We start from the raw sequence: 24,978 nt of genomic DNA, 5'->3' as shown, positions 1-24,978 counted from the left end.
CTCTAGCTTCTGACCAAGTATAGCCACCAAATAGTCTTTTGAAAGGTTGGGGAAAATCACACTGGCTCAGTTGTAGCCAGGTCTCTTATAGAAATGGGATTCAACTGACTGCTGAGTCCCTCCATATTTTGCTGTCCCAACAAAACAGAATAGCAAGGTACAAAAGCCCATTGGTGACTCATTGAGGGAAAGACTAGGGAGTGAGTCCAGACCTCAAACCCCACTGACCTCCCAGGGAAGAGACACTTTGCTCCTTCCTGCATCATTGGTAAAGGTTATATCAGCTCAGGTAACAGTACAGTTAACAGGTCTTGTGTATTCCAAATGGTTTCAGTGCCACATTTAATAAAATTGCATTTCTATACAACATAGACCTTGACTATAATTGAACTGAGCCATCCATAAAGATACCAGTAGATAATTTAGCTGTAGAGAGGTATGTTTTGAAGCAGGCAGGGGGCTGTTTTCAGAAGGGAAAGCAACCTATTGATTTAGGCATGTTCTGTTAAAAATAAGAGTTTTACTGCTGTTTGTTCTTTGTGAATAGGGTTGTTTGAGTACCTGTTATGTTTTATTCAAGCCTCCAATAATTATCAAAGGATTTCATTTTAAAATGTTTAGCAATTCAGTGAAGTACAGAACTCACACAGTTACTTATTTTCTTTCAAAAATATTTTCTCTATGAAAGCTACCTTGCCTTCCTGTGGCTCAGGGTATTACAATTCTCATTTTTCAAGGGGAAAACAGAGCCTATGTGCAAGCTTCAAATACTTGGTTTTCTTTGGGTTACAATATAGGATTTCATTATAGAGCTCAGATTTTTCAGCGTGCTGAAGCACAGCTGGTGTTCTTTGAATGGGGGATGTTGCTCTTTCAAATTCTTGGAACTTTCAGAACATTTTGAGATTGATCACGCTTTTTTTCATGGTAAACTGGATTACTCAAAAGAATGCTACTAATGAGAAAGCAAGCCTGTCATCTCTCCAAGTGTGGTGTGACCTACGCAGTAATGATTAGACACAACCTAATTACAATTTACTGGTTTTTACAGCTACATATATCCACAAACGTTATGTTATATGACATCTTCCCTAGCATATTTAATAAAATTTAGTACATCTTTCTGCTGAGACGTGATAGAAGAAAATCATGTCCCCATACTTCCTCAGAGAAAGACTGGTGCAAAAGAATTTGCAGAGATTGATATTCTTTCCTTATCAACAAGGAAATTCCAAAGAAAGCTGTCATTCTGTATAATAACGTCCACTGCAAATAAAATGCCCAGCAGTACAAGCTTCAGTTTTGACACAAATTAAGATTCTAATTACCTCTTCTAATAGGTAAAAACAAGCAAATTTCTGCCTTTTAAATAAAAAAAAAATGTTTGTGTTTTAATTAACACTAAATAAACTCCTCCTCAAGAATAGATAGGTCTGTCCAGGCAGATGGACAACCACACTGCACCACAGCATGAGCTTCTGAGTGGTCCTCCGAGTCAGAGCCACAAACAATTTCAAAAACCAAAAATTTCAAAAATTTAGTTTGCTGGCAGCAAACTTTCCACAACTGCCTTTCTCTTACATACTCTGGCCTCTCACAAACATCCATTTTCTTCCACAGCCCATTCACACCACAGAACTAGCCTTCGTCTCTTTCCCTGTTTTTGAACTACTTCTGGCATCTGCCACACTAAATAAATACTTTTTGGGCTGATCTGCCCTCTGGGTTTACCTTGAGGTGCTTGTGGAAAATTCCATAAGAAAGCAAATTTTCATTAGGCAGTGACAGAACAGCTTACGCAGTATAAATGCTACATAAGTCATCATAAGACATAATGAAAAGACTGATAGTGTTTTGGCAATGCTGGGTGCTAGATAAGCAATTCAGTACCTCTCTAATCTTATTAACTATTGTGCCGTATTCTATGACAAATATCGAGAAAACAACTTCATTTCCATAAATATCAGCAGCCAAGGTCCTACTAGGGTTTCACTTTGTCTCTCCAAAGTTTTTCCCTGCCTATGATTTTTACCATGAGACAGACAGCTGTTGGTGAGATATCTGAAAACGTGCTCAACAATTTTGGACTTGGAAGAATGAGCACACAATCAGTAGTGTAGTGCTTTTCTGAGGTTCATTTCTGTATCCTAAGACATACTACACTGAAAATGTAAAATGATTGAAAGTAGCGACTCTTAAAAAGGGAGGCATGCAGTGAATGACCAGCATTGGGACCATTATTTGGTTGCTCCAGTAAATGGGGTTACACTCTTCCCTTTTTCCATAGTAATGTAACTAGCCTCAATTCAAAAAATTAGAAGAATTTCAGAGCAAGAATAATAAGATGTACTTTTTTTTCCTTCCCAAAAATTTCAACAAGTGATGATCTAAACTAATAACTCTTGATAAATATTATCAAGGGTGAAACAAAACAAAACCTGTCCAATGTCACCTGGCCAAAAAAAATCCTAATGGATAGAGAAAGAAGACTTAGGAAATGGAAGGTCAAACTATCAAGAAACAGAATAACTCCAAAAAAAAAGTTCAAAATAGAAAGAAACTCAATTAATTATTTGTCATTTTAAAGAAGATTTGCTTTCCTCATTTTATTAATTTATAACTGAGTCAGTACGCTTTGTGCTAGTGCCACAGCAAGAAAAGCTTTCTTTTCTAAATAACAACACACTTTCAAAAATAGTTCACTTTTCAATAAGAATTTTGCATAACTACTTGAAGTCATACACACATACCTGTTACAAAAATTGCTTTTAGAAGTTGCTGAAAATTTTTCACTTGCAAGTTAAATATACTTTATCACACTAATCTCTGAAGAACCTGAAAAGAAAGTAATCACTTCTCCAGTCTCTACGGTGTCATTTTTTTCAATTATCTAAAGCATTTAGTAGGTATCATTAGTATTGCTTCCTGCTTTGAAACTTCATTTTCTGAGACCAACTTGATTTTACTGTAGATACCATTCCTGACAAGGTATTAGAAATGGACAAAATGGTTTACAAATTTAGTTCAGTTTTCAGTCAAAATTGAGTTGAAGTACTTAAAGCTTGCAACAGACAGCACCCAGAAAATTAGAAATGTTCCTATCAAATTAAAAGTCTTGGGATTACACATTGGTGATCAGCCAAGTAGTAAGTAGTGTCTGACTGCCACTTTTTTTTTTCTTCTTAATAGTTTGATGCAGACAGAGATGAAGAAGAAGTGTTCTTTGATATAAGTTTGGCAGTTGACAGTAAGCTATTTGCTAACAAAGAGGCTGCAGCAGGTGAGTTAATGCAAGATTTAAAGAACCACACTTTTTTCTACTGCATATGACATTTGTGGAATGCCTTTTTTTATATTACTTGAGCATGAATGTATGTACTGTAGCAAAATCTTGACCCAACGCAAACATTTGCACAACCCAGGGAAAAAAAAATAAATCTCTTTGCACTTGAAAACTTCATACAACCTAGTTGACATCTGCTTTTCTACAAGCTCACTTTAAGATATTGTAGATAATCCACTAACCTACATCATTAATGCAAAAATTGTATGTTTCTCAGTTCCAATTGTCTCTGGCTTAGTTCCTCAGTGTCACCAGAAAACCTATCCTAAGAGATTTACGATCATACTCCCTCCCTAAAAGTTGGTACTAATTCTGAAACTGTGTGCAAGTATGTCAGGAAGGGTTTGTTTTTTTCCCATATTATTATTTGATTTATATATTAATTTATATATTAATTTATATATTAATTTATATATTAATTTATATATTACTGAATTTTGAATGTATTTAAAGAAAAAAAGAAGCTAAAACAGTAAAAATCCATGACATCTGTCAGATATATTGTGTTTGAGGGAACAGAAAAATGTTCCTTGGTAACTATACAATTTTCCTTTTGCAGATGGCATCTCTGGCTGCCTTCTGAGTAGATGTTGAGGGTTATATAGGTAGCTGAGGTCACAACTGTTGTAATGCAAAACAGTACACAAAGAAAATTCTAGGTGAAATGTTTTTCTGTAAAATTTACTAGCTTTAATAAAACAAAGATCAGATATGTGTAGTAGAGAAAATTGTGTATCTGCTCTCTCCTCTGTTTAAGGGAAAACTTGGCTGCCCTAAATTGTCAGACAAGATGGCTTCAGTCATTCGTAATCGTGAACAATCATCTGGGGCCTGCCAAGGAAGGAGAAATGGTGAAATCTAGTAGGAGCAATACTTCCATTAGCTCTTTTTGACAACGTGGGGGATTACTTCTTGTCTACTAGTGAGGTGTGCAAAGAGCAGTTGCTTCAGACAGAGAGACTACGTTATACTTTGAAGATCCTGAGGGAGGTTCCAGGCTAGCTCATTTTGATAATGTTCAAAAAGAGATAAAGACAAATTATCAATGAGGGGTGAAAAAGAATGATAAAAAGTGCATTGCCTAACAAACAGGTTTGTAGTGGTCAGCTTCAAGGTAAGACACACAAGAAAAAAGACCACCAGCTTTCTCCATTAAGTGGCACACTTAGCTGTTCTGTGCATAGCCTTACTTCTAGGGGAGAAGAGATGGATTCCTAACCTCAAATGACATTTCCATTCTATTGTATTGATGATTACCTCTGGATTTCCTGATTAAATGAGCTAAATACTGTATAGCAAGCAGATGAAACACATGGCTTAAAGGTGCTAACTCTGACAAGCACAGATTGGCAAAAGCTGAACAATTCACCCAAAATGTTTGTGATCTGGGATGAGTCCCAGTCTGTTCCTTGAAAATATGAGCTTATACTTAATAAATTATTCACAAAAATAATAGGAGAGCCATGAACCATGTCAGAAACCAGGCACTAATTAGATCATTGTGGCATAAGTTGAGCACCAATAATGGTAAGAAGATTCAAAGTAGGATTTCTAGTGATCTTATGGAACCAGGTATTTAATTTCTAGAGGCTGCAATGCAAGCATTCCCTTAATCACTTTTTGGCTTTTAATCCTTGTAGCAATATTGCAATGTATTTTGGTTCCTGGTGGCTAACAGAGACTTAGTATAATATTTTAATGTCTTCACATCAAACTAATTCGTATGATGTACATGTAAGATCCAGTTGTAACTGTATAATGTTACATGCTGAAAGAAAACTATGGCAAATTTTTATGGATTATAATACAAATTTTCTCATTGTGGCATTCTATGACATATTAAGACCGTTGCTAAGAGCAACAACCTGTCAGGAAATTCAATAAGGTTGCAATAAAATTTGTATTAGAAGCATCTTACTGAGAGACAAATGAAATTGTAATCATTCTAATGCTAATCAGTCCTCTAGTAAATCGTTTGTATTCTATCACACTGAAAATTTATCTTCCAAGCATTCTTGCTTAAGTGCTTATATGCAACATGCATTAACTAAGTTAATACAGTGCCTCAGAGCATGTTCCATAACATAAAAGGACAATTTTATTGTGTTGAGCTTAAACATGTTATTAGTAGAAGCAACATGTTTCACAGGATAGTCTTACATTACTTTTATGACAGCGTTAGACAGTGCAAATACTACAGTTGTTAAAACATGAGTATGGACATATTCAAGCCAATGAACCACACTGAATAGTATTGCTACCAGGACTTCAAATAAGTAACAGATTTAAGCAAGGATTGGAAATACATAAAATGATTTGCCCAAATACAAATGTCTAAGGAGCATAATTACCTCCCATGATGGTATATAGCTACCTTGCAAAGGGAAGTTAAATTAACTGTGACTAAATTTAGAGAGATCAGTACAATTTGGCTTCTCTGTGTAAATGAATTTGGTGAACTGTGAAAAAGCAAGGCCTGACATTTGCATTTATGAAAACTTCAGGATGAATATGCTTTTGGAGAAAGTGACACACACCCAGGCGCTGAAGTATTTTATAGGACCAGAAACGTTTATGACCATTGCAGCCCTAGGTTCTGGGGTACATTTCTTTGGTAGGAACCACATACAAGCCCATAACAGCCATACCCTCCTAACTTTCCATTACCAGTCCTGGGGAATTCAGCCTGGGAACAACAAACAATGCCTGAAATACAACATAAAATTTAAAAGTACAGCCTCATGGGGAAAGAAGTGAATGACTACAGCTCTGCACCCCTTCAGGGGACAAGGGAGTTATTCTCCTAGACTGTCAGCCCTCGCAGTAACTCTTGTCAGCAAACCCCTGGACAAATGCAGCCACCCATTAATTCAACTCTTCCCTCAGTGCTGATCCTCTTGAGTCCATAGCAAGATGAATCTTTATGAATGATGCCTTCAGTGTCAAATGCAAAGCCTAGCAAAAAAAAAAAAAAAAAAAAAAAAAAAAAAAAAAAGGGGTGGGGAAAATGCATTCTAGGTGACTAGGTGATGTGCTGTTTCTTTTTTCAGCAGCCCCCTCCTCCCTGGAGAGCTGATTATTCAGTTAACAGGGATTTAATAAAAACTTCCAACTGATTTATTTTTTAATTGTGCAGTACTGTACATAATAAAATCCTCTCCATTTTTTCCCTAAGGAAAACAGAGGGCACATTATAATTACCAAGTTTCCTTTACCTCAACTTTATGCATGCACTGAAATTGAGAAAGCGTATTTCAAGTCACAAATGTACCTTTTCAGATCAGATGCCTGCAAGTTATTTCTCTATGGCAGTGGAGCTTTTGTGCATTTTCTTGAATTTTTAACTGTTGAGCTTCCCCTTTTAAATCTGCTGCAGTTCCTCATCATTTGTGAGCAGCTCATACAAGCACACCAAGGCTCTAAGTTAATTAGGAGATGAGATTATCAAATGGAATGGGGCATCCATCTGAACAGAACTAGGACACTTCAGACCATAATACTTCCCTCTCAGTGGTAAACAAGTGTTAATTTTATTTTATAACCTAGCTCTTTGTCTACCAAGTTATCAAAGGGAAAATGACACAATTTACTCAGAAAATGCAATGAAACTTACTTACGATCATCTGTTTTGTTGCAAGACTGCAAAATCTGCAGGATGCAGAGTCATTTAAAACAGCAGGGCAAGTTCATTTCTGAATTCTTTAACAAATCCTCCTCCTTTCCTTAAGCCAGCATTTTTTGTTTCTCCTTTGATAGCTGATTATTGCCAAAAGTTTTACATAAAATGTTGATGATTGAAACTCAGAGAATTTGAGTGGAGTTTTGCATTATCCATTTGTCATAGCACCCTCCTCTCAGCTTTAACCTTGTCAGTAGCTTTGCCTATTGCCAGAACAAGTGTCTCCCAGTATGTTGCACAGTGGCTATCTGGCACGCTTTTGCTGCCACTTGTACTAGTGGTTGGTTAGTGAGCCTGTTCACCTCCCATAGAAGACCCATTTTAGCAAACTTTAGTCTAAACTCACCATAATGTACTCCCTCCAACAAAAAAAAATGAACTGTAAAGTAGCAAATAACTCATGCTTATTCATACAGCACTAGGGGCAATCTGTACACTGGTCAGCGATAGATGGTTATGTTTTTGTTAGCTTTCATTGAACCAAGAAAGAAGAGACATTTCCAATTTTCCTGACCTTCAAACATTCTCTGGAAAAGAGTTACGCTTCCCCAAGGAAGCTGGTGTCCTAGTTTAAGATAAAAGCCCTTAAGATGCTTGACCACACATTAACATTGTATAGCCATTATGGCTTTTGTCACTTAAGATATTTTATGCATGAGTATTCATTTTCAGCCTGATCTTCACATTTAAGTTCCCAGCACCATATTTCATATTAATGCTTCTAGCTGGGGAGAGATACAGCTCTTCATAGTTAAGTGATAGTTAATCAAATACTTGCACACAAGTGCTGTTAAAAGTGATTGATGGGTCAAGGTAGTTTAGTAGTAGTAGCGGTTGAGTCTTAGGTAAATCATATTACCAACAATGACACAGTATCAAGAGTGAGATGTCAGCTGTGTAAATAAATCAAAAAAAAAAAAAAAAAAGCTTCTCTCAGTAGCTGTAATTCTATTTGCTTGCATATATCTTTTACAGACAGGTATTTTCAAAAGACTGCAAAGTATATGCCAGAGAACATGCTGCATATGTGGCATTGTATGACAGAAATTATATATATTTTTTTAAACAATCTTTTAAAGTATATGTGAATGTTAGAGAAAAGAAAAAAGAAAAAAAACACCAACAAAAAACAGCAGCAGATGGTAGGCCCAAGTCTTTCACTGGTGCCTCTTATGTAGTTCAAAGAGTTGCAAAGATGACTTTGGCTACAATTCTAATATGGATTAAGGTACCCTGGACCATCCTTTCTGCCAAGCAGTTATGGTTTTAGTCATCATGACACCCAGTTCCTCTCCTCTGTTCCCTCTCTCAGCAACCTTAGTTCACCACCTACGTAGATTATTACTATGTAAACTTTAAAAACAAACAAAAGCAGATAATGTGTAAATGCATCTGGCACAAGTTGAACTGCAAAATCTGTTATTAATAGTGCTTGGTAACAGAGAGCTATCCACACTGCATCTCTCACAGGGAGAAATCATCTCCAGGCCAACACTACTCTTAAAACCACATACCCTCCGGGCCAGCACTTGTAGGGACATTGGGTAGGGACACCTGCAACCCAGGAGGGATGGGATTGGCTCCCCTTCCCCACCAGTGACCTTGTCTGACTGGGGCCATGAGGGCCCAGTACCAAGTACTTATGTTATATGCCCCTTAGTGTTTCCTGCTCCTTTCCATATGAAGACTCTTATTGGTCCCACTCATGGCTGCCTGTAATATTTAAAACCCTGTGTACCCTTACAGTATTTAATTACCTAATTTTATTAATGCTGTGAAAAATACTCTTGCTTGCACATGTCTATTGACATTTTAATGAATTGAATATTTGCAGGATTTGGTTTAGGTTTGCACCATCTGGAGGGCACAGGAGACTCTTTCCTTCCTCACTGCCCAGGAGTGAGATAAACTGCATGGGCTGGTGATGCCAGAAAACAAATGTGATGTTCATACTACATCCTTGCTACACTTAGATAGAAAGAAAGGTGGCTAATCCTCCCATTCTTATTTAGCCGTGATTACCCACCCACACGACTCCTCAAAATACCAAGCCCAGTTTTCTGTTATCCTGCACCTTCAGCTGTCCAGCTGAATATAAGCTAGTAAAGCTCAACCAGCTCAAGTCTTCTAAGCAACTGGATTTTGTCATCCCAAGTGAAAGAGGCTGCACAACCTACTGATCCCAATACAGGAAGATGATGGACCAAAGGGCCAGAGCCATGCTGTCATCTAGGAAAGGGTGAGAGAGGAACAAGGACTATTGCTGCTGCAAGCATGCTGCTTTAGTCCCCCATCAACATCACTCCAGTATCCATGTTTGCTAATTGCTGATTAGTCAGTACTTCCTTTATGTTTCCTAACTCTGGCTTGTATTCTTCCCTAAGCTAAGATTCCCATGGCAGTGTTACAATTGCAAGTCAGGGCAGGCAGACCACACTGCCCAATTAGTTTGCAAGCTAGCTCAAACAATTCACTGGTTAGTAGATCTGTCCCTTATCAAGATTTGTGGTAGTTTTTATGGATGCTTTGAAGGCTTTTTTAATAGAATACTGTTCACCCAGGTTTTCTAGCACATCTGAATAAATCCTTGGATCACAGATCTTCCATACATACAAGTAATTAGAAATATCAGAGTGTTTCATCACAAAGTGAAATTTTCCAAAATATTTCTAATGTCAAATTTACTTTCCTATTTTAGGGCCAAATGAACTAGATTGTGGTCTGATTATGGATTCTGGAGATCCTGGTTATACAGAATTTGACTTTGAAGACCAGGTAAGTTTATGTATATACAGCCTCTCAAGAGAGAGTTTTCTAGATTATGTATATACTGCTATACAATTTGTCTAAGCAGGGTAGCTGAACTGTAAGTGTAGCTAAGTGTAAGTGCTTTTAAGTGCAATATTAGTAAATTTGTGACACACAAATGTTGCTTTCTGATTATAAGAAGAGTGAATATTTATTAAGAGCCCATATCTTTCATTACTATATACACTGCTGAGAATCCTCTGTGAATTTCTAAGCGTTGCTAAATATTGCAAAGAATTGTTGGAATGCACTGCAAGTCTACTGTATATTTAAGAACAGAATAAAACAATTCTCAAAAGAGGGATGAAAACATGAAGTAGTAAAAAAAAAGTAGAACAACTAAAACCAAATGAAACATACTTCTCTTGAAAAAGAAAAGTCCTTATAAAAAAAATTACAAATGCTTACAGTGTGTTGAAACCAGCTTTTCTATTCAAAGTGTATATACAGCCTATACTTCCTCTTTACTCAGCTCTGGTAAGGCCGTATCTGGAGTATTGCATCCAGTTCTGGATGCCAGTACAATGGAGCTACTGTAGAGAGTCCAGTGAAGGGCCACTATGATGAAGGGACTGGAGTATCTCATGTGAGGAAGGGTTGAGGGAGCTGGAATTGTTCAGCCTAGAGAAGAACAGGCTCAGAAGGACTCTCATTAATGTGTACAAAAATCTGAAGGGAGGGTGCAAAGACAACAGAGCGAGGCTCTGGTCAGTGGTGCCCAATGCCAGGACAAGAGACAGCAGGCACAACCTGGAACATGTGAACTTCCAACTGAACATCAGGAAAGCACGAGGGTGACTGAACACTGGAGCAGGTTGCCTTCCAACCCATCCAATTTCAACCACATCATGATTCTGTAGGCAGTGAAAGATACAAGACTGTACTAGAAGTAAAAGTAAAATGTCCTATGAGATGAAGCATGGCTTGGATACTGTGCTAAGCATTATTCTTGTTACTGTACTAAGCATTACTCTTGTTACAGTGCTGTTAAAGCACTAAATGACTGACATAATTAAAAAGAATTTATTTTTAAAGCTATTTGTCTATCACACTGCCATACTTAAGGGTGGTGGTTTTGTAGGTTTTGGTTTCTGTCTTTCAATTTTGCATGACTCTTCTTTCTTCACAAATACTACAACTATTTTCCCAGAGTTGTGAACAACTTGGCAAAGAATGTTAGTGTTTGTTATCATCCATTCAAATGCATTTGAGACTGTTCTCATCTTTTTCTCCATTATATCAGAAAGACATCTTTTCTTGCAAAATCTCAAAGCTAGCGATAAAATCAGGACCAATAAAACTGAATTTCATCCAGTACCATCCATCCATTCATTCATTTTCTTTCACTATATTCAGTGCAATACTCTATCCTCACCTGCAACACACTGCGTGTTCTAGCCCTGTTGATTCCTATTAATTTGTGATCCTTTTACTGTTCTTTTTGATACAGTTATTTCAGTTTGTCTTCTTGTCAAGCAGACAGCATACTTTTGTCTCCTAATCCCATTTTAAATTCCATTCTTTCATAAATCCTTCATAAAATCTTCTCTATCCCAAGAAACTCTTTAGTTTCTCATTTTTGTCTTGACTGTACTTGTTGTTTAGAGCAGGGTCTTTATAGGTCTTTATGTCCTATAAAGCAGGAAAATGTATTTAAATCATGTTTGGATTCTGCTGATGCTAAATTTTGCATTTTTATCAACAAAATACGTCCTTTTGGCAGAGTAAAAACACTGCGGAAATTACAGTCTTGGTTCATAATGTTTGAAATGCTGTTAAGATAACATGCACAAGGAGCTTTACAGTTACAAAATAACATTAAGAAATATATGAAAATTGTACTAATTTATATTTTCCAACTATATGTTTCCCCAGTGATACATTGCACAGTCCATAAAAGCACTGACTATAGCTTTGAATGAAGTTGCATGTGGTTCTTACATGAGACTAAACGAGAAGACTATGATGGGACCTTGTAGTCTTTGTGAATAGGAATTACTCCTTCTGCCAGATGTGGCTTTTCATTTTTTTGTTTGTTTTGTTATTTTGCCAGATGGACACTTTGCCATACTGGAAAAAGTGCAACACTGTTACCAAACAGAGAAGGAGAATTAAGTAAAAACAGTGCTAAAAATCCTTCAGTCATAAACAGATATGCAAATACCAAGTGGCTGACAATGACCATCTTCAGCTCAAAGTATATATAATTGATAGTTATTAGTGACATCTAAAAAGTGTAAATAGTTCTATTGTTAATATTTTTATAGCCAGTTTGTATGGGCTCTTTTATATGGTAATAAAGAAAATAAAGGGAGAAAGCAATTGTAAACATGCCCTTAGGATCCAAATTTTGTTATGATGCAAGTATTCTATACCAAAGCAAAGAAGGGAGCGATTACCATACAGTTGTTACACCTTCCAGTTAGCCAGCCTCAAAAAGAAAATTACAAATTACTCTCAGGAAGAAAAGATCAATAACTAAATTCTGGAGTGAAGAACTGCTTGCATTCAAAACTTAAGCTCATTTTGACTGTGGCAGTGATTTAATACCCCAGTGATTTACCGCATGCTGTTTGTGAATTGTGTGAAGCACCAACAACCTTTACACTGAGAATCTCAAGTGGAAAAGGAACGCTTGTCTGGATACAAATGTGTCATGCAGTGATGTTATTGCATAGGAAATGTGTCATGAGAATGTGGGGGATAAGAAGGCTTGTTTCTAAGCAACCTTGCACAGCTGAGCTGCTAAAAATGGTTTAGTTTTAGCAGAACATCTTGGTAGTCACTGAGCAAGAGAAGCTGGGGGTTACAGCCGTACACAGCGTGTACTGAAGACAAAGCCACAGCTGAGGATGAGTAGCACTTGGCACAACTGAAACAGACGTACACAGACACCTTTGCATTTATTCGTTCTCGGAATGAGGTAGGAAATTCTCCAGTGTAAACTAAGCCAATGAGGTATTATCCAAGCTCTTCAGGACATGCACTGCTTCTGCCAGAATTACCTCTCCCACCAACAGGCAGGAACAAGGAGACCCATGGTGTGGTTTCCCTCCCCGTGTAGTCATCACCTCACCTAGGTGCACTGAAGTACAGGGAAGTGTTTTGGAAACAGTCCATACCTACCAGTGAAAGAGTGCAAAGCAACACTAGCTGAGACTAAGTTCTAGCTTCTCCAGAGGAACACACAGGGGAGATCAAACATTACTTTAAAGTATGTATAATACAAAGCTCAAACTTTTTCTGAGTTTTTGTTTTTATTTTTTAATCATATAACAATTAAAAAAAAAAAAGCTGGCTATGCATGAATTCCTCAGGAACTAGAACACTTGTGATCACTACATTCCTACAGCACTGAAAGGCAAAAGGGAAATACTGACATTATTTTTAAATAAAAACCAATCATTTCTAAAGAACACAAATATTAATTTATGTTCTCAGATCTGTAGCTGTCAGATCCAGTATTACAGAAAGAATAAGCTAGCTGTCTAGAACAACTGCCCAAAATAAATACTACCAAACAACACAGAAGCAGTTAGTACCTCTCACTAGGAATACCTGCCAAGTGATCCATGTGGTAGCACTCCTTATACCCTTTGCTGGAGCAACAGTTACACTACTCATGACTTGGTTGAAAAACAAAGCACAGTAAGCTGATGAATATTTTCACCCATATTAAGACACAGGAATATCTTTATAGCCACTCACTTTTGATTGCAATGGCACAGCTTCTGATGAGGGAAGACCTAGGCTTTTTAGAACATCCTCAGTTTGCAGAACTTGCTGCCATGAACAGTGCCTGGCTGGTTTAATAAGGAGCGCCTTTTGTTGCGGAATGCTCTCAAGTGGGAGGCAGGTTTTCACTGCTCACTGTGTTCATTTTTATTTGCCATTCAATTTCTCAACTTTCACAGAGAGGTTGTTGATATAATGCCACTTGTTTCCAAAGATCAGACAAATTTTATCTTTAAGAACTGGATTTTTATTTTTATTTTTAATTAGAAATCTACCATGTGGCTTATTTCAAGTGCATTCAGGCCAAAAAGGAGCATTAAAAAAAATCACATCAGTGAATAGTATAAAAGACTTCCAGAACAAAAGAGTAGCCAATTATTTTCTTGTGAAAACAAGGCTTTCAAGATGATCTTAGTCTAAATATTCCTCAGACTAGCTAATTAAAGAAGAACTTATAACATACAGTTATAAGTTCTATGATTGTGGAGTGAATACACTCCAAGTAATTGTGGAATTGAATCCTTAAAAATTTGGGAAATATGACAATCAGGGTAATAAACATCAGGTAAAGTCCAAGTAAAATTGTTTAAAATATTTTATCTAACTCTAATGTTTTTGTATTTTCTGTGTTTTGGGGGACAGAGCAAACATGTTTTCAAATCTACAGAACATGAAAACATGTTTTTGTGCCTCAAGGGTAACTACCAGTTTATAACTGAGGTATTTCTTCCGTACCCTCCCAGTGCTAGACCACATTTACTTGTGCAATTATGTAAACACAATGGCAAATGCAAAGGAAAGACTGTTTTTGTGTGTGCATGTATGTTGTGTTGTTTTTTTTTTTTTTCCCAAGTATGTCAAAGATCTAGGAAAAGTAGATGTAAAAAAGACTGAAAGATAACAAAAGGTTTTCTGTTCAGCAGTGACAAGCAATCTATTGAATTAAGTAAATTGCATAACCCAATCTTTGATGTAAGCATAGAATGTTTTATAATTAGAAAATGCGACAGCTCACTTGAAAAGCAACAAGCAAAAGCAAAGTGTAGTGGAGGAAAAAAAGCTCTTGAAGAGATTTACTTTCATTCTAATGAGAGAAAACAACCTCGTGATTAAAAGTTGTTGCCACGCAGTGACAATTCTGCTTGCAGCTCGCTGTTGCTTCCCGCCCAGAGCACATACAAATCGAGGCTGCAGGGGAGCAGGAGAAAAGCTTTAAGCAAACTGATGAAAAACAGGCTCCGTTGCTACCAAGAGTGTAACAACATTTCTGGCCTGACCGATTATCCTAGTTTGAAACTTGAATATTCAAGAGAGATAATGAAAAGCCCCTGAAAGCCTCTCAAATGCACAAGCAGAACCCAAATGTTCCTAAAACGCCTGAGCAACAACAAATTTAAAGCCTCTTGTAATTAAAACTCTCTAGATTAAACCAAAGATGACTTTCCTGTATTTACAATGTTTTATACCATTTTTAACTGTGTTACGACTCCGTTTTCTCTACACCTAGAAGATTCAGTCACTTTAGACAAAGTATTCCAAGGCTGACATTACAACACGGCAAAGAGCAAACCACGCGTTTCCATTAGCAGGAATAACTTTCATTGGGACTTCTAAAGCTGCCTTTCAAAATTGGACAAACAGTGATTAAGTTATTTAAGGGGATAAAACCTGCAATATATTATATAAATCGTGCTTTCTCTTCACTTGAGAATATAGGGACCTTCTGGTATAACGGCAGTTTTATTTGCATATGCTGTGCAGCATTAATCACAAGCCTGAGCAAAATGATCACAAGTACCTAGAAGTCCTTTGGGCTCCTCCTAACACCAAACACCCCTGCAGTGTGTATTTCTCTTTCCCTGGTAAACAGTGGCATCAAGTTGAACCACAGATTCTGATTCTACAGGGAAACTGGTTAAAAACTGGAGTGTGGCACAGAAAAGAATATGGACTCTTGGAAACATAGAGAACAGTTTTGAAACTGTCCCTCAACATTTGTGTTTGTTAAAGAGAAAAGAAAGGTGGAGTCCAATCCAGTTTAAGCATACCTGAAAAAAAAAAAAAATCATGCATAAGCATCCAAATAGATGAGAGAGCTGGAGAGGCAGGCCTAACTACAGAGAAAAGATGTTTAATAGAAATGTACTGAAGTCAATGAACAATCTGTTCAGTTCAAGTTGCCATGGAAACTACCCTATTAAATGCTAAAAAAAAAAAATCAGTTCTAGAAACAAAGTACTACAGTTTGGCTGTTACAAAGTGCTCACTTAATAAGCTCAAATCAAGTGCATTTTGGTGTTTCTGTATCATTCTGCAAGCTTGAAGAATTATTTCTCTCTTTCAATATCACCATGGTACACTTTGATCTCAAGCATATAAAAGAAATCTATCCACTTGGTTTCTCCCCATGCAAACTATAGCAAAATGGGCAAGAAAAATTTCCATAAACTCAATTTGTGTTTTTAATTTGGAATGCCAGAAAACAGTTGTTTGCTACTCCTTTTACCAACATTATTTAGCTTTACTTTCTGACAATGTGTGTATGAGAGGGGACTGAACTGTCAAGGTTAGGTGAAATCTTTGTGTTTCCATCTTTCCTGTGTTTGAACCAGAAGTTGTTCCTGCAGCTGTGGTGGGCAGGACAGGACACGATTACTCCTCAGTGGGGACTTGGTTACGAGGAAGGTGAGCTCAGGCGAGTTACTGAAGATTTAAACGACAGTGACAGGATCGTTCTTCAAGATGTGCCACATTTATGCTTCACTGAATACTTCTGCAGTAACTCAGGCAGCTCTGTGACTTGTGCAAGGTGTCTGTAGAACAAAGCATTACAGTTTATCATGCCTCACCCTCATTTTTCTGGAAATAGTACTAGGATAGCATACCTCCTTTCCTAATAGCAGCTTGCCTCTCTGTTGCCAAACTAGAGGCCTTCTCCCTTCATGCACAAAAAAAGAAACACACAACTTTGCAGCTAAGTTTGTGAGTTCTGCCTTTTACACATCTACCTTTACAGCCCAGAGAACCTGTATAATTCATGGAGAATATCAGGCATCCCACACAGTTAATGCAAATAGGATCCACATCAGAACATTTCACATTGCACCTAAAGCTGTTAAAGAAATACAAAGGCACTTCTAAAATCCACTCCCCAGATTTAGGCACCTCAGACAGGGCCACGGACAGGCTCTGGTCACGCAGTCCAGCACCCCAGAAGACCACTACCAAAGCCTTTCCTTCAAAGCATTTTATCAACAACTCCTATATTTTAAAGTACTAAGGAAGAAACATTTCTGTAGAAAATATTAATATTTACTAATCACTGTCAAAGAACACTATAGAATTTTATATTGACATTTCAAACTGCAATGATAGCAAGGATGCTATTTTACCATATGGGATAGAGAAGTGCTTTTTAAATAACTTATTTGTATTGAAACAGCAGGGTGGCTTCTCAGGGCATAATAGAGACACAAATAATCCTCTAAGTATTTTCTTGAAACTCTGTGTTTCCTATTTGGTGTCTTTTTCCTCCTTATGTATCAAATGACTGTGTAATCTTTAGTAATTTGGGCTTAAATACTGCTCATAAAGAGGGAAGTGGTTTGGTTTTAGAATCCTTTCACAGTGATGCCTCTTGGATCAGTGGAGTGTTCTCATGGTTAAAATCCTTTTCAGCAGATTACTTCTTCATAAATACTGTAGAAGCTCCTTGTTGTTATAAACTAACCCATAAAACATAAATAAGTGTTTTAGTAAACTTAGAATAGGCACGGTCAAAAGTTAAGCTGGTCTCAAAGGTCGTTGAGAGAGAAAGATTTGAGCACAGCTGTCAAATTCTGTCTTAATAGCAGCAAATCACAGGATGTGAGGCCACATGCTGGTCTTATTTTACAACACCCTGTTCATGTCCTTCTCCATGCCAAATTCTTTCAGGCAATGCTCTATTTCCATATTTTAAAAGGTCTGTTCTCATTAGCTACATTTCCTGGGTCTACATTTCTTCCCTCTTTCTCCCTGCTGCAGTTCTGAGAGCCATATATCAGCACTCTGTGTGCCTGTGCACGTGTCTGCTTGTTGTAATGCCTAACATGATCAGGGCAGAGCACTGCCCCCAGCCATTGCTCGCTGTCTCAAGATCTGATCATCTGCCACTCATGGCAATGGTGCTTGCTAATTTTTGCAGTGCCATCCTGAAACAAAACTGCCTTTAAAACTGCCTTTTTTTTTCCTTCACTTGCAGTGCTAAACTACAACTGGCAGTTTAAAGAACAGAGATTTATATCAAATGTGGTACTGCGTAGAGCCTTGGGTGCACTTTGCAGCGTGTTATGCTGGGCATGGGTTGCACTGAGCTTGGAAGGGAGCAAGCAATAGGAAATACTTCTGAGCACACAGACCATTGCAGACATAGCTAACATACGACACACTTTCATCTAAAAGAAATAAATAAAGGAGTACATACCTCATATAGAAAATTAAATGTTCTTAGAAAATTCAGGAGATTACAAGTGAAAGTTACACCCTGCCCTTGACTCCTTGGCCATTTTGTTCTAAAAGATGGTTTGAACTGCTGCAACAAATCTTTAAGACTATCGATAGGTTACTGCACCTGTCCCTGAGTTTGATTTTCATAAAATAGCAGGGCTGACGCTAGCAAGACAAATGGGTGGTAACAATAATAACACATGGAAACAGATGCACACCACTGTGGGTTATCTCTGGGAAGTAACACCCTGAACGAAAAGTGCTTTCCAAGGAATGGGTCGTTAAGTTCCACCATAACTGAATCTTGTCAAACCTTTGACATCTTTGCAGCACAGTCTTCCTAGAAATCTAATTAAGACTGTCCTGCAGAAAAGCCTTCATCATCTAAAGTAAAAACAAAACAAAACTGCATTCCAGTTCTGCAGACAGCACCAACAGTGTATTATTTGAGGATCCTTTCATTAGATCATCGTTAGCAGCCTAAGACCAGGAGTGAAGCAGCACCGAGTCCGCAGTTGAAATGCACTGGCAGTTTTCCTACTGCACTTTTCTCTGCTGCAGTGGCTTAATGTAACAAAAAGCCCCCAGGGGAGAAATTCCACCAAGAAGCATAAATACTCAACATAGAGAATTGTTTTAGGAGTGATGATGAGGTGCAGAAAAGAGGAATGATTAAGGAAAAAAATATGTGTTTTTTTCTGGCAATAATTTTGTAGGCACTGGGAACTGTTTTATAACAATAGATCTACTGAAAAGTAACATAACTGTAACAAAGTATTTTAAAATGAGCAATAGATAATAACTATGCACAGAAAATATAGCTGTTGAGTGTTCTCTACTGTCTGCAAAGCACAAAGATGTATTTTAAAAGCCCCAGTTCTTCTTCAGTTCAGATATAATCATAGAATCACTCAGGTTGGAAAAGACCTCTAAGATCATCTAGTTCAACCTTCAACTTAGTAGCATGGTTTAGTGGTGGACTTAGTGCTAAGTTCTACTGCTGTCCTCATGAGGTTAGATGGTTAACATACCGCACAAACTGCAGCTGAAGCGTGTGATTTACCAGAACATTCTTACACAGCTCTGATCACGCAAAATGCTGCTGCCCTGCTGGAAAAGGTGTACTCACAGCATGTCTTGCTTCTTCAGTTTTCCCTTTCAAAGTTAATTTCTTTATTTTATTTTATTTCTTTTGTCTATCATGATAGTACCTGGAAATTAATATGAATCTAAATAAATTATGCTTTTTTTCTTAGTAATCACATTATTTTTGTCATAAAATACCCTACAGAAAGTTAAAGAAAAACACATACCTACAGCAAACAGATAGCAATTTTTCTCCCTCTAAACTACTGATGGGTACTTTTCTTCATACTATCAAGAACAAGAATGAAAAATCTGAAAGTGTCCCACATATCCTTTAAATCAAAATAAGCACGATCTTGGTTTATAACAAATGGTTAAAAACAAATTCATTTCCATCTCTGTATGGGTATTATTTTCTTCTCTTTTCAGAATGGATAATGAAGTTTATTTTAAAAGTAAAGTGACATAGAAATTCTTGTCTTTGGTAGGAACTCAAAAGTCAAGGGGAATCATAGGAATCTAATAATCTGTCAGCATTTTGTGGATGCTATTACAAAAAAAAAAATATTATCTGCAGTTCCTGGTTGTATGCACAACAAACAAAAATCACCTCAAATAACATTAGCACTGTTTTCCCATCTTAATTACTATCAGTCCCTTTTGACACAAATAACTCCACACTGCTGAACAGTATGAACTGTATAAGAAGATATGCCTTTTGGGGAAAGAAAAGCCTTCAAGTCAGAGTGTATTCATAGTGAATCTTATCTTATTTACACATATTCATTAGTTCTGGACCAGAGGAGGTCAGAGCACAGCAGCTCCCCCCTTTCCAAAGGCATAACTCAACGCAAAGCTTGCAGAAAGCAGCTCAGCCTCAAAGAGTGATTTGAGTCACAAATCAAATTTAAAGGCAAGCAACTGTATGGCTCGTAAAACCTGTTCCCAGGGACCATTGCCCATACATAAAACCGGCAAGTAACCCAGTGTATCTCATCAAAACCAAACATTCATTCTTACAGGGAAGCAGGAATTTAGAAGAGAAATTCCACAGCTCAGCACTGACTAGCCCCAGTTTCTTCTCACACTTAACTTCAGCTTCCTAAAGCTTCTCTATGCTTTATAATCTGAGTGCAGCCGAACTGCAGGTGTAAGGGCACCTGTCAGTGACACAAGATTTTGACAAGCAGAGGCTGCTGCACATGTCTAATCTGCAAGACCAGCCAGATAGGCATATACCTACTAATGCAGTTGCAAAGAGATGTCAGACTCCACAACCACGCGGACAGTGACAGACTGGACCACGCTCATGCAGAGACACTGTATATCCTGAGGGTGCTGGACCTCATACTGCTTTCTGATATCCCTGACCATTCTTAATCAGTGAGAAAATTTATTTAATTGACAGCTGAAGTTGATTTTGAGGGTACTAGATGTAGAAGCATCATCTAGAAACATTTGAAATTTAATTTAATATTATGTTATTAAGGAAAATGAGTTCAAAGCAAATATACTGTGAACTAAACAAGTGAAACTTGGAAATCTAAGTCCTAAACATGGCTCTACTTCTACATATAATTGTGTTCTTATTGACAAGTCACCTAACATCTCTGCTAAAATTAAAATACTGCAATTACCTCCATTCCCAAAGGAAGTTCAGGGATGATTTATGGGGAACTGTAGTGTTCTTTGAAGAAATAAAATGCAACAGGAGCATAAGTGTTTCACATACCTAACAGCAGCAAAGGGAGATCTACACCACCACAGCATGCTGAGTAATTGGTGGTTATATACACCTACATCCCCATTAAAGGGATGCTGATGAGATCACTGTAATAAAACTATAATCAGTTCTTGCCTGTACTTTCTACTTTAATACAGTATGACAACATGTATAGTTATATTTGCCTATGTTGCCCTCATTTATTTATTTTTTTTTTTACTTACAGATTAATTTTGATTTTTAACAAATCTTTTCTACATTCTTCCTTATCCCCACTCCACCTTTTTATCCCCCTTTTTAATATATATTTTTACTTGCTCAAAGAACTGCTGGTATGGCACAGTATGATAGATACATGTGTGTAAAATATTCAGCTAATAACATACAAATTGCCTTCAGACCAAGATCAGCCGTAGTTAGGATCCTGCTACTATTTTTTGTTCTAACTTCTGCCAAATAACTCAGAAGAAAGGGTGAAAATTCTCACAGAAACAAAATACAAAGTTACTTGCAAGTTGAATATTATCCAGATCTGTGATAGAGATTGGTTGACTTGCTGAAGCATAAGATGGAATATTCCTTATAGGGTTTGCTATCAGCTGTGCCCCACTAATTGACATTTCCAGATAATATCTGTAGACATTACATGGCTTCAGAGGCAGCTGGAATTACAAACCACTCACCTTTCTTCAGAGCTCATTAGATACAAGATTGTCTTCCTCACCTTGCTTTCAGCTAAATGGAGACAGCTACACCTAGAATACCACTACTGTTGTGGTACTGCTGCTCTATCGCTGTATTCCTGATGGCGGCGTTCTGTAAATTATATTTCAGAGTTGGTGACACTTTCCTGTATGCGGTCACTTGCTAAATCCAACAGCTATTTTCCAAAGCACTTTGGTAACCAGATGGAACAGTGCTTTCAAGCCAAAAGAGGTTCTGTCATTCACAGGTTACAGACCTTTTGCTAGAAATATGCTGTTAGAAGTAAGTATTGTCAAACATAAACCATGAGCACAGTGGGATTAACCAGGATGCAAGCCTGCTACTCTCCACAAAGGACTCCATGCTGTGAAGTATGGCTTTCTTGACCCAAATCAGCAGGGAAAACTGATTGTACTTTCAAGGAGACTAGGAAGAAATGGCTAAAGGGAAATGGTTCTGAGTAGAACTTACTAACAGAATAACAAAAGCTGTGAACACCTTATCCAAACTGACTGTGGCCCCACTGTTCTAATTTGTTCCTCCAAGCACTTCTCAAAGCTCCCCTAGAGACCAAGCTGTCAGGACCTCTTTCCACTCTGAGCTAGGTGCCATTGAATTCAGTGTGGGAAAAAAAAAATGTTTTTATAGCATGACTTATTCTGTGAACTGTGGAGAGCTTGTTTTGCCTTGGAAGTTCAGTGGGGCCAGCAGTCCCACTCACATCAAGCTGGATGTTGAGTTGTCCCCTAAAATTATAGAACAGGTGCCTTTTGGAGGGGAGAAAAATAAGTGGAAAAAAAACTTTTCAAAACCACTATTTCTATACCTGAAAGATGAGCAGGTACTGGTTTAAACAGGATTTCTTATTTTGAATTTCTGTGTTGGTCAGCATGACCAAAACTTCTTGTTTACCTACTTTTGAACTGTAATTAGTATCCACTTCAATGGCTTTTCATAGCCCTTATTCCTTATGTGAACATGACTGGTTGGCTAGTTAACCTCTTGGTCTATTAAAGCAGATAAGGTTGGTCGAATAATAACAATAATAATAAAAAAAAAAAAGGCTGATAGCTTGTTTAGCTTCATCTTTGTCTCTAGTTCTTACATATTTTAGCTCTAAAAAATGAGAGCTGCTCCTGACTTAAATGGACCTTTATTATCACCTGCTGCTCTGAGCAGCCCACCAGGGTTAGAGGCAATTTCATTCTGCAATTACAGGGGAGAACAAAGTATATTATTTAAAAGAGCATTACTTGAAAGAAGGAATGCCACATTCATTTGATCACAAGGTAAACTGGTGACTGTGATCTTGATTTTTAAAGAAACCTTACTCTAAAATTTGTGCCTAAAGTGACTTGCATTCATAAACCTTCAAAGGCATGATAAGAAGCTGAATCTAAAACCAGGCCTTTTATATGTAACATATCCTTTGGAGGGTCAAAAATTTTATTGTATTATGACTTCAAAAAAAAAATGCAGGATTAATTCTGTCACTTGAGTTGTAGGAAAAAAATCTTTCATTGACATTTTTCCGCTGGAATACTCTTGCAAACTTTAATTTTGCCTTCTGAAAGAAGATAAAGGCAAACCTGCTGCAGCATAATAGGCTGAGAATCACTGCAAATCAGAGAATGAAAGTGTTCTGCCTGGTCGGTGTAATGGTACTTCAGCCTAATGAAGAGCGCTTGTGTTTCAGTGATAATGGGAACACAGGGAGAAACCTGCAAGCATAGTGCATGAGCCCTGCGAAATGCAGCATCCAGCGTTTATCTGTTCTGGTCACCATGCTGTTCGTTTCCCTTAATCTACGCACGCAGCAATACACGGTCCTAACAGCAGGCGTTTCTGACACCATACTGAAGGAGAACTCCAAAAGACTACAGCCTGATAACCCTGCACTAGCGTTGAAGATAAATACATAGTATTCACAAGGTTATTTTGAGGGGACTAGCACAACATGTACTCTGCTGATATGGTGCAGTGATTATGTAATATATGCATGTTACTGGCAAGGTTATTATCTATATTTTATAGACTAGATTATGGCACTGACAACGTGAATGTATTGGCACTACATAATCCAGACTACAACCTACATATGCGTATACAATTCTGATTTATATGAACAGCAAATAAATTCCCACTCTGATGCTCTTGCTGGCCAGCATGCACAAATTTTTGTAGGTTATACCATACAGGACATGGCAAAATAACCCCAAATGGCCAACCATCGGGGGGGGGAAAAAAAAAAAAAACATACCAAGTTTCCCATTTCCCTGGTGTGATCCCTCTTTTAGTTCAGCAGCCTTTATAACAAGTTGTAGCTTGCACTGCGTTCTGAAGGTCAACAAATTCAAGTTGGTTTAAACCAAAGGCTAATTTTGTCTTCATATTGTAGCTCACTTCTAGCACTTGCTCCAGCGTTGCCTTTCCAGCACTTACAGTTTATCATCCACACTCCCAAAGCAATTCAGCGTGCACAGTGGCTGCTTATTTGATTGGCTGGAGCCGTGCAGCAGGACACTGAAGCACACAAAGCACAGAAACCGGTGTGGGCCAGTGAATCACCTCCAGTTACCTTCGCTTCCCCATTCACATTGTACAGACTTGAAACAACATTCCTGTGACATTGTTAATCTTGTCTCAACATACATTAAAATTCAAAGGGTTATAAAATGGAGAAGATACAGACACACAGATAAGTATACAGAAGTGATGCAAACTGTTCAAGAAAAATCTATTTCAATTTGTCAATTGCTTAATTAACAGGAGGAGGATCAGTCAAGTTTTTCTGGTTATGAGAGCACAGGAGGTGAGTTTCTTTTTCAGTATTATTTTGCATTTAATTTTGAAACCTTTTATTTGCCCTTATATTTAAAAAGCTACATAAAAAGGAAAATGAATTCAGATTATTTATAGTGTGAAAGTTGTCTCAAAATATTACCATGTGAATTCTCTTTGAACACAAAGCTTATAAAAGACATTTCTACACTCCAAAATTATTTGAAAATATGACTGTTAATCATATCAGATAGATGGTTTCAGACATTGGCAGTTATGAAAAGCTTGTTGGAAAGTACAAGCTGCTAAGAGTCCAAGATGAACATAATAATTAATGAAAACCTTCTATATCTAATCACGATATGTAGTAAGAGATGTAGATGCTTCTACACAACATACTAAACAAAATTATATGTGGTAAATGAATGTGTGTTGGAAATGGTTTACTGAAAGACATAATAAAATTCCAGCAGGCTCAGATAGTGCAGGATTGCCCTCTATCTTGGTATAATTGGGGCAGTAACTAGGACTCAGATTAGAAGGAATTGCTTTAAAAAAAAAAAAAAAAGCTTCAGTAAAAGGTAGCACTTTAGTACATACAATAGTTTTGATGCTAAAATGACACATTAT

General features: G+C 37.4%; 1 protein-coding gene and 1 long non-coding RNA gene across 2 annotated transcripts in view; one reads left to right on the top strand and one right to left on the bottom strand.

The window, feature by feature from the left end:
* The window catches only part of AK5 (adenylate kinase 5), a 95,296-nt gene that overhangs the window by 44,659 nt on the left and 25,659 nt on the right, over positions 1–24,978 (top strand). The window contains exons 7-9 of the mRNA XM_027463074.3: positions 3,190–3,280; positions 9,721–9,797; positions 24,337–24,379. Of these exons, the coding sequence (XP_027318875.1) occupies positions 3,190–3,280; positions 9,721–9,797; positions 24,337–24,379 (211 nt within the window). The remainder of the gene's footprint in view (positions 1–3,189; positions 3,281–9,720; positions 9,798–24,336; positions 24,380–24,978) is intronic.
* LOC140003022 (uncharacterized) overlaps positions 1–24,978 on the bottom strand; it is a 90,236-nt gene that overhangs the window by 56,048 nt on the left and 9,210 nt on the right. The window lies entirely within an intron of this gene.

Source organism: Anas platyrhynchos, chromosome 8 (assembly GCF_047663525.1).
Source record: "Anas platyrhynchos isolate ZD024472 breed Pekin duck chromosome 8, IASCAAS_PekinDuck_T2T, whole genome shotgun sequence".
NCBI lineage: Eukaryota > Metazoa > Chordata > Aves > Anseriformes > Anatidae > Anas > Anas platyrhynchos.
The sequence above is the reverse complement of the archived record's forward strand: the minus strand, read 5'-3'. Positions and strand labels throughout refer to the sequence as shown.